The sequence below is a fragment of the Cannabis sativa genome, chromosome 1, assembly GCF_029168945.1.
Source record: "Cannabis sativa cultivar Pink pepper isolate KNU-18-1 chromosome 1, ASM2916894v1, whole genome shotgun sequence".
NCBI classification, from domain to species: Eukaryota; Viridiplantae; Streptophyta; class Magnoliopsida; order Rosales; family Cannabaceae; genus Cannabis; species Cannabis sativa.
In genome coordinates, this window is record NC_083601.1 from 39,394,028 (window position 1) to 39,411,600 (window position 17,573).

The 17,573-nt window shown below is 35.7% G+C and overlaps 2 protein-coding genes across 2 annotated transcripts; both read right to left on the bottom strand.

The window, feature by feature from the left end:
- Positions 1-8,537: 8,537 nt before the first annotated feature.
- On the bottom strand, positions 8,538-10,860 carry LOC115707660 (disease resistance RPP13-like protein 4). Its single transcript, XM_030635685.2, has one exon. It carries the CDS (start codon positions 10,858-10,860, stop codon positions 8,731-8,733), a length of 2,130 nt encoding a protein of 709 aa, XP_030491545.2. The 3' UTR covers positions 8,538-8,730.
- A 667-nt stretch (positions 10,861-11,527) lies between these two features.
- Positions 11,528-13,564, bottom strand: LOC115704611 (uncharacterized). Its single transcript, XM_030631811.2, has one exon. It carries the CDS (start codon positions 13,562-13,564, stop codon positions 11,528-11,530), a length of 2,037 nt encoding a protein of 678 aa, XP_030487671.1.
- Positions 13,565-17,573: the final 4,009 nt, after the last annotated feature.

Genomic DNA, 17,573 nt, shown 5'->3' on the forward strand with positions numbered 1-17,573 from the left:
AGACAAAAGAAGTCAACAAAGTGTCATGATAATTTTGTTTATCTTGGAGAAGGAGAATATGATATTGATCATTTTGTGGATCCTGTCACTTTTAGTGAAGCACTTAATAGTCCACAATCTTCAAAATGGTTAGCAGCTACGGATGATGAGATCGACTCCATGAAGAAAAATGGTGTATGGGAGCTAGTTTTATTACCTGATGGTTTTAAACCAATAGGTTGTAAGTGGATTTTAAAGGCTAAAAGGGATAAAAAGGGGACAGATTGAAAGGTTTAAAGCGCGTTTAGTGGCTAAAGGCTTTACTCAAAGAGAAGGTATTGATTACACTGAAACTTTCTCACCTGTTTCCACTAAAGATTCATTCAGAATTATTATGGCCTTAGTTGCGCATTTTGATTTAGAGTTGCATCAAATGGATGTTAAAACTATTGTTCTGAATGGAGAACTGAGTGAGCAAATTTTTTATGTCTCAATCTGAAGGCTTCGAGGAAAATTGAAATGATCTAATTATTGTCTCAAACAAGCATCTCACCAGTGGTACTTGAAGTTTGATAAGGTCATGACACTGTTGGATTTCATCGAGAACAAGTTTGACTAGTGTATTTATATGAAGATCAGTGGGAGTCATCATATTTTTTCTTGTTCTTTATGTAGATGATATTTTACTTGCCAGCAGTGATTTGTCATTACTAAATGAGACCAAAAGTTTTCTATCTACCAATTTTGATATGAAAGATCTTGGAGAGGCATCTTTAGTTTTGGGGATTGAGATTCATCATGATAAGAATTGAAAAGTTCTTGGCTTACCTCAAGAAGCTTACGTTACTCGTGTGCTCAAAAGGTTCAACATGGATTTGTGTAAAGCTGGTTTCGTTCCTATTTTAAAAGGGACAAATTTACTAAGCAACATTGTCCTAAGAACGACTTAAAAAGAGAAGCAATGAAGAATATCCCATATGCAAATGTAGTAGGGAGTTTGATGTATGCTTAGGTTTGCACTAGACCTGACATTGCTTTCATGGTCGATGTTCTTAGGAGATATTTATCTGATCCTGGCCATGATCATTAGGATGCAGCCAATAAAGTTTTGAGATATTTGCATAGAACGAAGAGTTTTATGCTTGTGTATAAGCATGTCAACAATCTTTAAGTTGTTGGTTATTCAGATTCAGATTTTGGTGGTTATGTAGATGATTTAAAGTCAACTTCTGGCTATATTTTCACTTTTGTTGGTGTTGCTATTTCTTGAAAAAGTGTTAAATAGACTTTAATCGTATCATCTACTATGTATGTTAAATTTGTTGCATGTTATGGGGCATCTTTGCAAGCTTTATGGTTAAAGAATTTGATTTTAGAGATACGACTAGTTGATCCTATTTCCTCTCCTATACTAATCTATTGTGATAATAGTATTGTTGTTTTCTTTTCAAAGAATAATGAGATTAGTAGTGCTTCCAAATATAAGGAAATAAAGTATCTCACTATTAAAGACTTGGTCTAGAAAGGAGACATTGTGATAGAATATTGAAAGACCAAGTTGTTGTTTGCAGATCCCCTAACCAAAGGACTAAGTTCCATATTGTTTAATAAACATGTTTTTGTTATGAGCATTTTATAATCTTTTGCTCCTTTGGGTTAGTGGGAGTTTCTTGCTTTATCTTTTGAAATTACATTTATATGTAATTTACTTGTTGATGTTATGAACTACTTTGTGGGCCAATAATTTTTATTATTGGATGTTTATGCTTTCAGTTAGGCTTTGTTATATTCTCGAGAATAATTGAATTGAAAGCATGTAGTTCATATCTTGTTGTGATCATTGTATTTTAAGCATATTTGCTTAATAACAATGATATTTTGTTGGCTTAATGTTTTAAGCAAGTTTAGTGACACTTACTTATTTATTAAGTAGTGTATGTTTAATTTCACTGGCTTATTTATTAAGCATCACGGTATCAGTGAAATTGAGGACTGATAAGGATATTATGTTATTTTAAATTGATCACATGTTGAACATAATTCCTTACCACACTACTAGACTTATTGACCATGTCGATTTAATACTTTGGTATTTTGTGATTATGAATGTCTTTTGTTGACTTAAAAACAATATGATTGTCATAGTTCATTATCAAAGGTTAAATTGGACCGGTATGTTGAGATGCTATCAGAGAACTATCATTTTTTTAAAGTGGCCACAAATGTTTTCCTGTTGTTCAATCCATGAGTCGTTTTCAAACAAAATTATTTTAATATAATATATATATGTATTAAAATTAATGTAGCCCAAGTGGGAGAATGTTAGACTTTTTATTTGGGCTTACATTAAATTTTATTGGTTTTATTAAAACTTGGGTTGATTGGATAGTTCTTTGCTGCGTTAGCCCATATTGTTGGTGATCAATTGTTAATGGGCTTAGCATCTGTGAGTAAAGTCTAGGTGAAGCAGAAGTGTGGGCTTTTCTAGTTGACTGAAGCCTTTGATGAGCAGGCCCAGCCCAACTAGGGTTTTGTAGCTAAGTCCCCTCCCTAACTCTATAAATACATATTGTCTCATCACAATTGTATACCTTTTGATAATCAGAGAAAATAAACTGCTTCTGATTTAGAGATCTAGGGAGGAAGACTTAGTTGATAGTATTGCACTATCAAATTGGAGTAACTGTGGATCAATCAGAGATAATTGCTATGGATCAATCAGGTACACATACCTAATTATTATATCTTATTATTGTGTTCTATGTTATATACAAATAGATCTTGGGTTAATTGTTAATTTATTTAACAAACCAAACAAAGAAAGCATGTTTAAAGAGCTACGAATAGCTTGAATAGCACCGAGGCAATCAGATTCGAGTTGAGCATGTTGCCATTGCTTTTCCTTAATCCAACTAAGTGCTTCCTTCAATTCGATAGCTTCAGCGAGAGGAGGATCAACCAAGCTATGTGAGAGAACTGTTCGGGCTTCAATGAGGAGACCGTGTTGATCACGAGCCACCATTCCCAAACCATACTTATGTCCACCATCAAACAAAGCCGCATCCACATTAATCTTGATACTATTACCGTTTGGAGGTGTCCAATGCTCATTACCATCACCGAACTGAAAAACAGTCTGAGATGTATCCAAAGTGGAATTTCTAGCATTCTTCCATTGATCAAGATACTTTGTTGCAAACGCGACCACATTAACGGGGTTAAAAATTTTTCTCTGCCACACAAGGTTGTTTCGGGCACCCCAAACAGCCCAGCAGACTGCTGCAATAAGGCACCGCTGATCTCCACTTGCAGCTTGAAATTGGCTGCTGCACCATTGCAGAAAGGACGTTTCTGGTGTGGCCGAAGTTCCAATTCCCACACGGTTCCAGCATTGTTGAACCACATTGCAGGTGACGAGGCTGTGCAAGGTTGATTCTTCTTCGGTCTGACACAACGGGCAGAGTACACAAGTGACCACCTTCTTGATTCGAAGCTGAACCAGAGTTGGGAGACACTCCGTACACGCACGCCATAGCAGATTTGCTATTTTTGGAGGGACTTTCAAACTCCACAATTTATTCCAGAAAGAAGCGGTTTGATCCTCATACCAGTAGCCTTTTTCTTTTTGCAAAAAACTGTATGCGCTCTTCACCGAATAAATTCCAGAGGTCTCCAAAGTCCAGTACAGTCTATCCATGGCCGTGGGAGCTTGAAGAGGAATGCTCTTTATCAACTGCTGGTCTCGGGTATCAAATAAGTCTTCTATAATTTCATTATCCCATCCCCCATTGTCCATGGACATAAGATTTGCTACTGTAGCATTAGCAAGGGTCGGGTGAGATGAAACAACCAAAGGGTTAGTTTCGTCTGGTAACCAAGGCTCACCCATGACAGATATAGACTGACCATTGCCCACACACCACCTTATACCTTTACGAACCAAATCTTGAGCCTCCCAAATGCTTCGCCACACAAAGCTTGGGTTGGAGCCGAGTTGAGCAGTGAGAAAGGAACCATCATTATAATATCTAGCTTTGAACACTCTTGAAGCTAGAGAGTCCGGTCTAGACACTAATCTCCATCCTTGTTTCCCAAGCATCGCCAAATTAAAGTCCCGCAAATCGCGAAAGCCAAGACCACCCCCTTTCTTATTCTTGCTTAGTCTGTCCCAGGCCATCCAATGAATACCTTTTTGAGAGTTCTTAGAGGTTTGCCACCAGAATTTGGTCATCATTCTCTCAATTTCTCTGCTAATCTCCAAGGGTAGAAGGAAAACACTCATAGCGTAAGTCGGTAAGGATTGCAAAACTGTTTTAACAAGGATCTCTTTCCCCGCTCTAGACAAAAACTTGCCTTCCCACCCTTGTATACGCTTCCGCACCTTGTCTTTTAAGAATCCTAGAACAATAGTCTTGTTGCGAGACATAGTACTAGGGAGACCCAAATAGAAACTTCCTTCAGCCGCCTCTGAAACATTTAGGAATGTACAAACTTGACTTCTAACCGCTGGTGTTGTATTACCACTAAAGAAAATTGAAGACTTTGCCAAATTCACTTGTTGGCCAGATGCAAGCTCAAATTTACGTAGCAATTCCTGAATACGGCGAGATTCCTCCAAGGTAGCCTTACAATACAAATAACTATCATCAGCGAATAGCATGTGAGAGACCCGGGGCGCCCCATTAGCGACCTTGCAACCGTGGATATAACCATGGTGCTCATATTTTCGCAAGAGAGATGATAGACCTTCTGCACAAAGGATAAACAAATAGGGAGAAAGCGGATCGCCCTGACGGATGCCTCTAGTAGGATTGATTGGGCCCATTTCATGACACCCATGAATGATTTTGTAGCTCGCAGAAGAGACACAAGACATGATTAAGCCGATCCATCTATGAGTAAACCCCATTTTCAGAAGCATAGCTTCCAAGAAAGGCCATTCGATCCGATCGTAAGCCTTACTCATATCCAGTTTTAGTGCCATGAAACCCGTCTTACCCTTTCTTTTCCGCTTTAAGTAATGGAGGACTTCAAATGAAACCATTACGTTGTCCGAGATCAATCTTCCTGGTATGAATGCACTTTGAGAATCTGAAATTATTGCATCCATGTATGGTTTCATCCGATTTGCCATGACTTTTGTTACAACTTTGTATAAGACGTTACAAAGAGCAATAGGCCGCAAGTCCTTCATCGTATCTGGATTCTTTTTTTTCGGAATCAACACCACATTAGCCATACTACACTCTGAAACCAGCCGCCCATTTTCAAAGAACCGTTGAACAAAACTAACCACATCGTATTTGATCACATTCCAACATTTTTGATAAAAGGCTGGAGTCATACCATCTGGTCCCGGACTTTTGTCTGGGTGCATTTGAAACACCGCTTTGCGCACCTCCTCTTCCGACACTACTAAATTAAACTCTTCATTGGCTATCTCAGGAACCAACCTATCGACACTATCAATAACCTCCTGACAAAACACACCAGATGCCGAAAACAAAGAGGAAAAATACTCAACCATAACCTCCTTCAAGCCGTGGTCCCAGTCAACCCAAACACCTTGGTCATTTTTGAGTTTTGTGATGTTATTATTCCTCTTTCTTTTACTAGCCATAAGATGAAAATATTTGCTATTGTGGTCACCTTCCTTAAGCCAAAACTGTTTGGCTCTTTGTTTCCAAAACGTCTCTCTTTGATCAAGTATAGCTGAAAGTTTATTTTTGACTTCATCATATCGAGAAACCGAAGAGGCATCCCTCAAATTTTTCAACCGATTAAGATCCTCCTTACAACTTCTTATTCTTTTCTTGAAACACCCAGTAATTTCCTTCCCCCAACTAGCAAGGTTAGAGGCACATAAGTTCAACTTATCAATAATTCCCATGTTACCATCTCTACCCCAACAATCTTCAATAATTTGATAGCACATAGGTTCTTTGAGCCACGCATTTTCAAAACGAAAACGATGATAAGGAAGAAACTTACTTTGCACAGTCGGCTCCAACAGCAAGGGACAATGGTCAGACGTTGAGTGCTCCAGATTGATTAGCGTGGCAGCAGGGAATAGATGAAACCAGGCGTCTGTAACAAGGGCTCGATCCAGGCGAGCTTCGATCCAGGAACTTGTCCCCCGGCTTTTCTCCCATGTAAAGCGATAGCCTGTGAGTTCCATATCATTGAGTCCACACTCATTAAGACAATTTTGGAAGCCTTCGATCAACCACCTTGGGTACGGGTGTCCTCCTTGCTTATCCTCCTGAGTTAAAACGTTGTTGAGATCACCTATGACACACCAAGGGAGTGAAGAGTCGTTGGTGATCGTGCGAAGAAGATCCCAGGTCTTGTGTCTGTTATTCCTATTCGGGTCCCCATAAATCCCAGTGAGTCTCCATGTTTCCATACCCTCTCCTTTGACACACATATCAATATGGTTTGTAGAAAAGCCCAACAAAGTTCCATCTTCTTTTTCTTTCCATAAAAAAGCTAACCCACCACTAAAACCTTGGGCCTCCACAACAAAAATCCCTTCAAAGCCCAATTGCCTTCCAATCCATTCCATTCTCAACTTATTGCATTTAGTTTCACAGAGAAAAACAAATTTGGGTTTCTTATGAGAGATAGTCTCTTTAAGGAATTGAAAAGCCCGTTGGTTCCCAAGCCCACGGCAATTCCAGCTCAAAACATTCATAATGCCCGGCGGGCCTGGGAACCAGAACCCGCCCCAATGAAGTTTTTTTGATTAACCCCATCATTAAAGCCCATGTTTACATCTTCATACTCAGCCCCACTAACGTCCTGGACCATTTTATCATATGGCCCAACCAACTCATCAACATCTTCCCCATTATAATCACTTTCCATAATTGTTTTTCTTCTTTTTAAATCAATCACCTGAATACTAGGCACGGCATCATTATCTTTTGATCCTGTCATCAATTCAATGGCTTTTGACTTGCCATATATGTCTTCCTTACTTCCAGCAGCTTGATTAGTGGGATTCTTTCCATAATCTTCAAGCATATTCGGATTGCTGGCTGGCACAATCCCCATCCCCGAATTTCTCTCTGTGACATTATTGTGTTGTCCCCTCTCACCTCCATGAGAGCTTGACGCACCAGCTTTTGCCACGACGGCCGATCGGAGCCATTGAGCCCCCATAGTGTAGTGTCGTCTCCTCGGGGCTGCCTTCAACTCCAAGCCATACGGCTTATCAATCAAATGAAGAGGAGTCTCAAACAACCTATCACAGAACCGTTCCGAATGGCCAAGAACACCGCAAATGAAGCAAAATGTAGGAAGATCCTCGTATTTGAATAGAATCTTGCAGGAAGCACCGCTCTTCTTTTCCAGTTTCATCTTTTGTTCGAGAGTTTTGTCCACCCGAATTGTGACTCTAACTCTGAGATAGTCTCTCCACACACCCGCAAAATTATTAGGATCGGACTTAACAAATTTGCCTATATAATTGCCAACATCCCGAACTACTCTCTCAGACTTGAATCCTGATGTTATATCATGCAGTTGAATCCAGAAGTCTAGTTGGTTTAACGGGATCGATCTCGGATTAGCACCCGGTGTCACCCTTTCAAAAATCAAAGGTGCCCGATCAAAAGTCCAAGGACTTCCTTCGATAACTCTTTCGATATCCACTTCATGGTAAAATTGGAAAAGAAAATGATTTGGACCGAGTTTTTGACGTACATACCTCTACCCGGCTGCCAAAGAGTGGCCATTTTATGTTGCATAGCTTGAAAATCTACGCCCCGTTTGGTTAGGAATCGTCCCACAAGACACCACCGATCGTCAAACTCCAATAGATCTTCATCATCATCATCATACACTAATCTGCCCATCTCTTCTTCCTCCATAGCATCATTCATAAACTCCTCCGCCATACCGTAAAAACTTTGATGAAAGTACGTAGACTCAATGACAGAACAAAACAAAACAATACTTTTCAGAACCCAACCATGTCAATAGACAAGACTTTGTAACAATTTGGTGTCTTAATATATTATTTTTTCTTGTTTTTGGTTTAGTTTAGGCGTTTATAGTATTAATTTGGTGATTTGGAGAAGTTTTGAGATGTTAAAAGACTCCCAAGCATTCAAAAACGCATGCAATTGTATGCTGAAGAGAACAGTAACTAGTTACTAGTTATCACTTTTTTTCAGCTTTGGTTAATTCTTCTTCGAATGTTCCAAACCACTTCCACATAATTTTGAACTATTTATACACCTTATAAATGAATAAATCATGTCCCCAATAGTTATATTTTAAATAACTATCATTCATTCACATTCATAAATAATTAGTAACAATTTTTAATAATTTAAGAGTAATAATATTAAGAGGAGAGTTACACAATTTATGATCATCATTCTTAATTTGCAACTCTTCTTTTTATAATCATTATCAACACATTTGTAACTCCACAATACATGTTATAATTTGACAAAATTATTAATTTGTTACATTTAATTATTATTCGTAACATAATTATTTAATTTAAATATTACATTATATAATAATATCATTTGAACACTGCATTTGGTTAATGGTATTATGGCTATAACAAGTATAGGGCGGATTAGATGCATAAATTAAAGTTACAACGCTGATTCTAAAACATTACATGGATAATTAAAGTTACACCATAAAAGAAAATTTTGAACACATAAATCACGAATACATTACGACAAACAGAGACTTAGACCAAAACTTGAAAAAATGAATTGATAATGATTAATTACGTACTTGAGCTGATTCATTTTTCCAGATTCCATTCTCATCGCAAGGGAACAAACTGAGTTGAGGACACTCGCTTTTCTCCACGTAAGTCAAATTCGGAAACACTTGTTTCATTTCTCGCCAATCCATCTCCAGTTTAGACAAAAATTTGAGGCGCAAATATCTAACAGTGTCGCAGCAAAATTTTGGGTCATTCAGATTAGAAACTTCTCCTCCCCTGATATAAAGTTTCCTCAAGTCCTTCTGTTCCCCAAGTGAAAACCACTCGGATATCTTAGAATCGGGGAAGTAATGGAGATCCAACTTCCCCACTTTTGTGGGGATAGTCGAAGCTTCAGCAGGGGATGATTTTCTCAAGCTGCCTTGCGTATTCTTGTGAGTGCTAAGCCTTCTAAGCAAACCCCTTGAAGTTGAAGGGATTGGCGCATTGTAGATTCTTGACCATGATATTGATAAAGACTTGAGCTTTTCAAAGTTTTTCAAAGAGTTGAGCTCTCTCTTGACCGTGTCTGAATTTTTATCCACATGGATACTCAACTTCTCCAAATGTTCCAACTTGGTCAAATCCTCCAGCTTACAGTACTGATCACCAGATCTTTGCATACCAATAACAAAGCCTTTCAGGACTCTGAGTTCGGATAGGGAAGCTAGTCCCTTTGGCATATGGCTAATCAAGTAACACTCGTACATGTCTAGGTGAGTCAGCTTCTTAAGCGAGCCTATTCCTTCAGGGAGTTTCTGAAAATCGTGACAACCGTTAAGATTCAATATCCTCAAATTCTCGAGTTTGGAGATCGAATTGGGAAGCTCTGTAATCTTAGAGACTCCTCTGAGACAAAGGTACCTAAGATGTTTCATCTTTTTTAACTCTTTTAAGAATTCACTGTCCTCAACCTCAATCAAATGCTTGGCTGAGCTCTCCCACCTCCCCAGCTGAAGAACCCGAACGTACTTCATCTTCGAAAACCAAGCTGGTTTAAACTCAAGACGATGCTCACTCACATTGAACACTGTCCGTACGCTCTCTTGCTTAGAACGAAATCCGTACGTCAGCTCCTGAACACAAGAGCCGTCTTCGGATTTTACTAAGCAAGCTCTGTGAGAGCCGGAGAAATTCGCCATTGGGTTTTTATCAGCGTCGAACTTGATGAATCCAGCTCTTTCCGCGATCATAATCACGGCAAATCGTACGGACGGTTCCATTTTGCAGCTATCGGCGCTGGGCCTACGTTTTTTGTAAACGGGCTCGATTAGGCCTTTGGCAATGAACTCTTTGAAGAAGCCACTCGCGATTTTCTCAACAGATTTGTCATCTCCGCACTGCGACGAGTCTATGAACTCTTCTCCGACCCACCAATGAACCAGAACCTTCTTCTTTATCACCGCATTTTCTGGAAATACAGAGAAACAGAGCAAGCAAACTTTCTTAATCGGATCCAAGCTTTCGAAGACGGCTTTGATTTCTTCAAATGTCGACCTCACCGCAATTTCTTTACTGATATCAACCGTCGGTAAATTAACCGGCCGTGTAACCTTACTGGATGTAGGAGTGGGCTTTCGGAAACTCAAGTTGGAGTTTTTCAAATCGTCTTTCAAAGTTGAATAGATCTGATCCTTTAACTTGGAAACTGTTTCTCGAGTCCTACTAAGCTTATCCTGGAGAAAATCGGTCTTTACTTCACCCGTCCTTTCTTTAAAAGCGTCGTCCAAACTCTGGAGAATGAGGTCTTTCATGGCGCCGTTGAGCTCAGTCTCCCAGTGCTCCAGCCTTGCACAGATCTTTTGGATGTGAACGGCGTCGGTTTTGATTTCTTCAAACATTGCAAGGAGATCATTTTCTTCATGATTACAAGAAGAAGATGATGGTGAAGTTTGATCGTCGTGGTTTATAGTCTTCCTCTCGACGTGTGGGACGACGCCGTTTTGGTTGGTGTCTTCTTCTTTTATAGTTCGGAGAGAGATGGTGTGTTCTGCTTTGGATAAGTGGCGAAGAAAATCTGGAATGACAACCTCGTTGAATGTTCGAAAACAAGTAACTTGCCCAGATTTCAAGTAGGAAAGAAGATCCAAAGAAACATAAGAAGTTTCAAATGAAGAGATGGTTCTTTTGGACGTGGTCGACATGACGAGGATGGTAATCGGTAACTGAAGAAAGGACTAAATTAAGGCCAAAAATGCATTGAGTTTTCTTGTTCACTGGTTAGATAAAATAGAACTCAACTGGAGAACTAGCAGCAAGGGGCAGTACGTTTTGTAATTTTATTATTCTTGTCGCATTCCAAGTTCAGCATCTACTTTTCTCAATGATTATTCCAATTTGTAATATCTATGGGCCCATGTGTTTAATTTTCCAGTAGAGTTGGTAGAATAAAAGTCTTGGTCGTCGATTAAACTTGAAAATATCAAAGTATGGTTTACTGCCTTCTAGGTCACCATATGAGAAAGGCTAAAAAAGTTTGTTTTTGCCATTTCGCTAGTCAAAATAATCACTTTCCCTTTTTTTTCCATGTATTTTCCTCACAAATGTTGTTTTCGTGCACTAACGAAGAAAGAAATTAAATAAGCTAAAATTTCTCACACCAGTCACATCTAGTAAAGACTAAAGAATTTATTGTCATTAGTAGCCAAAGAGAAAAATTACAAGCTAACAAAAACGTGGTAAAAGAAAAGTGAAAAACAAAAGGTGAACAATCATGAGAAGATCAAAACATTTCTATGATTCTAATCATCCTCTTCTTCTTCTCAAGTGAACGTGAAATGGGTATTCATCTTGATCATTGAATTTTAAATCTTACTTTGCTGCCACCATTTTCGTTCCATCTTGCACTTTTTGCTCATAGAACTGAGTTCCCAAACCCAAATGATTCATAAGTAACCAAGTAAAAGTGAGAAGCTCACCACCTTTACTAGGCTGCTGAGCATGTACAGTTGGTCTGCAATTTATGGCAGCGTAGGACAGTAATTCCACCCACACTCGACTCATTAGGCTCCATTGGTTTGTGCCCAGATCTTTCGCAAGTCTAGAAGCATCAAACAATACAGATTTGCTTATGTTTCCTTTCACAACAGCAGGCCTTAAATCCGTTTTTGTGCCAATGATTTTCTTACAACATTCTGAATGGAGTACTAAATGGTGTTTACTGAAAAAACTCTTGGCTTCTGCGCAAGTATCCTGAAACACTATGTGCCAGTTTCCTAAAACTGGAGCCAACAAAGACCCTTGAGCTACCAAAAGAGAAAACATGTAATCTGAAAGTAGTTTACAAATATTTCTACTCTGATCTCCCTTTAAACTTGGACTTTCATTGTAACAGAGTTCTGTAGCTATATGCCATAAAAGAAGACTTTCTGCATATTGAAACTCTCCAACACTCCATTTAAGCTTAATGTAATTAGAAGTTTCCAAGAGAGCCCAATCACCTCTTTCTGAACACGCTTCCATGGCACGCCTCAAATCCCGTGCAACGCTAGATTTTGTTCTCAGCTGCTCAAAAATAAAAGTCTTTAAATCAGTATCTACAGTTTCTGTGGTAGAATAAAACCAGAATTTGACCCGGTCTAGAATCCCCCTTATGTAAAGATAGCCACCCAGTTTGTAGACACAAGATACTATTACTTGGCGTTCATGTTGGCAATAGCTAATCATATTGTACTGGGAAACCATCCCAGACCACCTTTCACCTCTCAGGGCTATTTTGGCAACAATTGTTCTCCACCACCACCAGTTATTGACTGGAGCAATAAGAGTCCACTCAGAGAATATGAGTTTAAAAACAGAAATGCAATCAATACCAATGGCTCCAATCAGCAAGGAATATGAAATAACAACATCTAACGGACCGAACTTGTGTTTCTCCACGAAAAAGAAGAAGATAAAGGCCCCGGCCATGGATAACAGACTGAAAAATCTCAGCAAGTAGCCGATTTTTTGACGCACAACGACCACTTTGGTGTGCAGAACTTGGTATATGAAGCTGAGCTCATACTCTATCAACATAAAAGCTTCCTTTGGTTTTCGTTTGAGAAAACCTTTCCGGCTTGATTCTCGTTCTTTGGAGCTTAGAAGTAGGCCAACGATAAGCCCTTTGAAGCTTTTGAAAAAAACATGTGCTTCCTCCACGAGCTTAATCTTTTCATCTAAAGAGTACTCTTTCTCATTTTCAAATACTCTGTCTTCCTTGGGATAATTTGCAACATTTGGTGTCTGATCTGGACGGATTCTCACCAGTACTGCAGTCTTGTTTTCAGTATAAATGGCTGCAGCCTCTTCGTAATCTGGCCCAGGATTCGGCTCCGGCAAAATGGTCTCCGCAAAATGGTCAGAACTAGCCAAATACAGAGCAAAAGTTTTCTCTCCAAACTTGATAGTTCCAACCACGAAGATTAAGAGTGTTGGAAACCATAACTTGTTTTTGGGAAGAGTCAGAAACAAGCTGTAAGCAGCAACCAAAACCTGTAAAACGAGTGCAATCAAGTGTCTGAGCCAGAACTCATTATCCTCGAGAGCAAATGAAGTAATGGTATCTGGACCACCGAGGTGGATAAGAAGAAAAGATGCCCAGAAGGCCAAAACGTGGTCATCTCCCTTGTCCTTACAAGAGTTGCTCTGAGTTTTGATGATTAGTCCGATGCAGACGGTGGCAACCCAATCGGCGAGTAAGTAAGATAACCAGATGAAAATCAGTAGCAACGAGCTTCTGGATCGTTGGCGCCGAGAAGCAAATAACATCAAGAAAAGTTGGAGTATGAGGCTTAGTAGAATTCCTGCCCTGAGATTCCATTCACCCCATAACTCCTTCGCCCACTCGGGGATCGGTAGTTCTGCCATGTTATCAACTGAATCTAATTGAGTTTATTGTGTCTGTATATTCATAAGGACCGATTCAGCATCTGTTGAACTATTGGTATTTTTATTTGCGTAAATGGGCGGATAAGTAATTAAAGGTTATAAATTTAATGATTTTTTAAGTGGTATAAATAATTAATGTTTGTAAAATTATAATTTTTCACTATTTTTTTTAGTACAACCTTCCTCATTGTGTCTTGTTTAAGATAATAACAGAATTTGTACTTATAAAATTAAAAGAAAATTACAATTTTATAAACATCTAGTACTTATATGTTAAAAAAAATCATTAGATTTTAACGCTATCAAACTCAAAAATTCGAATATTTATCACACTATTTACACTTTTTATTATACTAGGTGAGTATACCACGTGCATTTGCACGTGTATAGTTTTTCTTATTCTAAATCATTTATATTTTTGTTTAATTTTTATTTTATAAATAATTTTAATAATATAAATTTTACATCTTAATTGTAATACAAATTATAAATACATATTTTATTTTTATATTGGAGATACGAGAGTAAGAACAAATCTTTATTAACTATATATAATGTCCACAATTATAAAAAAATGATAGTTAAAAAATTCTTCTGAATGTTAAAGCAGTAAAGGGTGTATTGGTGCACCCATTTTTAAGAATTACACCGTAGATAATTTCTACGATATATACTACTACTAAATTCTTAACATGTAATCATTTAAAATAAATAATATAAAATAAAAAACTTAGAGAAAATTTGTAGTACACTCCTAAATGAGTGTTTTGGTAAATCTATTTTTTGTTTCGGTATTTTGGAGAGTTTTTTAATTTGTCTAATTTTTTTTCATAATTATTTATGTTGTAGTCATTTAAGATCGATCACCTGTAAATTTTAAAAAAATTCTAAATAAGTTTACAATGTCGAAAAATAAAGTTCAAATAATTGCTTAATACATGTATAAAAAAATACTTTCATGTGAGGTGCAACAAAATATATATTTTTTTAGAATCGTAAACTATTCGAGATTTTGTGGAAATTTAGAAGTGTTCTTAAATACATTATTAAGTTTTATAAAAGTTGTGTCTAAATTACATCCAAAAAATGGTGTGTCTAAATTTGTATAATAACAATTATAACATTTTTAATTGCAATTTTATCATAAATTATTAATGCTAAAATTTTGATACATATTTCTTTTTATCACAATATTATCTTTAATAATTTTTAAATATTTAATTTGTTAATGCTTTTTTTTCTTTTCATGCTAATTTTCATCTAAAATTTTATTAAAAATATCGTGCCAATAATATTTTAGGGTTTTATTTTTTTTATGTTTTTTTTTTTTTGCATTTTTACGAGATTCCACACAGAAATTCTTATAGCAACTAACGGAGCAACCTAAATCACAACCAAAATCCGTATAGCAACTCACATAGAAACTACGAAAAAAACTACCGAAGCAACCTAACCGTAATTTTTTTTTTTAAAAAAAAGGTTCAAAAATAATATATAGAGTAATTCCCCTAATATTTATTTATTTATAATCTAAGTCTAGTAATACAAATTTTATTATCCACCATATTTTTTTAGGTTGCATATCACTAATATTTTTTGCTAATTTTTATTGATCTAACATGTAATATTTGGCTTTTATTATCATTTTTTAGAAGAAAAAAAAAGACAAAGGAATAATCCTATTGATAATTGTAAGTGCACAATATTTTTTTCAATATCAACATTGAAAGGATATTTATGTAATTAGAAATAAGGGTTGAAGAAAAAGATTAGTATTGTAGGTTTGAAAGAAGTTTGACTTGTAATTATAAGGGTAAAGACAAAAAAGAAAATAGAATTGTAATAAAATTAAACTTATAAGGGTAAAATAGTCTATAAATATCACACAAATAAGCCACTTTTATAATAGTAAGAAAAAGTTGACCTTGACTGAACAGTATAAGGTCCTTGGAAGAATCGTGTCCATAGATACTCTAATGATATTTTAATTCTTTTGATGTTATTTATCGCGTGACTTCATTTTCATTACGTAATGTAAAGAAAATTAGAATTGTAACTACTTAAAATATAAAAAATATTAATATACACTCAATTTCAGTATAAATATAATATATTTATATTTTATTTATTCTTTTTTTTTTTCCCAGTTGACTGAGTAGAGGCGGCCACCATCCTGGCCTCTACCTGGAATCCAGTAGCTGAGAAAATTATTGACCATCTAAAGTAAACAACGATGACAAACGCACCAACCGGTAATAAATAATTATCACAGTCTATTAATTTAAGAAAAGAAGCATCAGTCATTTTACCCAAGGGTCCACTGTCAATGTCCAATGCAAAATTTTGTCATTTCCCTTCTTCAATTTTAGAAGATATATTTTTTAAAAAAAAATAAATAAATTTTAGAAGATACAGTAGAACCTCTATTTAAGAATACTCTATTCAAGAATAACCTCTAATTTGTTATAAAAAAATCAAGTCCCGATTTGGGCGAGTTATAAATAAGAATAACCTCTAAATTGTAATTAGTTATACATTTTTTAAGTCCCGTATTAACAAAGTATACCTTTATATAAGAATAATTACATCTTAATAAAATATATACATGTATTTTATAAATTTATTTATGTAAAATTAATAATTTTATTTTAAATTATAATACATATATGAAATTATATTTACTCTAAAATATTTCTATTATGATATAGTATTAATGATTATTTATTGTTATTATTGTAACATTGATATTTTTTAATTTTTTAATTTTTTTTTCTAGTGTAACTCTATTTAGTTATAACCTCTCAATTAGAATATAATTTACTTGGTCCCAAGTGTATTCTTGGATAGAGGTTCTACTGTATATATAATTGAAGACATGTACCTAAGTCTCGCCCTATACAATATATTACAATGATACCATGAAAACTGGTTTTGGTTTAGGTTTGGAAGTTTGGATTATTTTCATGTTACCACGTCTAACTCAAACATAAAAGGATAACAATTTATTTAAAATATAGACCATTATATTTAATATAACTTAATAAATATAAATTGTATCAAGTTAGTTAAATAAAACATAAACGTGTTAAATGACTCACAAATGTATTATAAAAAGATTGTAAAAATATTAAATTTATTATAAACATTTTAATGAGTTGATAAGTTAATCAAAATTTAATATATGATCCTTTACATATTTAGATATAAATAGGTTATACGAGTCGGATCAAGTCAACTTGCATAAACGAGTTGGATTTGAGTTTTAATTTTTGACACAATTAAAAAAATAAGTTAGGTTTTGGCATTTGTTTGTAATTCTTAAGTCTCAACACGAGACGAACACGACCCATAAGCATTAAGACGTCACATTTACATTTGAAAACCCACCCACTTGACCCGAAACCCAGATTCCCTAACAAAAAGGTTTACAAAATTATAGGTCGGGTTTGGGTTACATTCGATCACCCACTTGGCTGGGTTTGAGTTTCATTAATCAACACCCAAAAAAATTGAATTACACTCGAACCCACCCAAAATTCGGATGTATATTATTTTTTATTTTTTTATATACATTTTCTATTCAGCCCTAGAAACATAAACTTAAAAAAATCTCTAAACAATAATTTTTTATTTTCTTTCATCTCATTTTTTCTGTTTTTTTTTTAAATAAAAAAAAAGTGTAAAAAATAATTTTAAAAAAGTATATAACAAAAAATTTAAAAAATAAATACAAAACATAAAGGGAGTTAAGTGTATAAAATACAAAACATTATGGGCTCGTTTAGAACTCCGTATTAGGTCGTATTGTATTGTATTGTATTGTATTATATTGAATTGTATTTTATGCAATATTTTTATGTAAAACTATATGTGGTATTAACTTTTATGGACACCTAAATATATAATATTTTAGTATAAATTAAAGTTTAACATAGTATTATATAAAAATATGATATATAATCCAATTCAATATAATACAATACAATAC

Coding starts and splice junctions, on each gene's coding strand:
- LOC115704611 (XM_030631811.2), bottom strand. CDS start 13,564: ATGGCAGAACTACCGATCCCCGAGTGGGCGAAGGAGTTATGGGGTGAA.
- LOC115707660 (XM_030635685.2), bottom strand. CDS start 10,860: ATGTCGACCACGTCCAAAAGAACCATCTCTTCATTTGAAACTTCTTAT.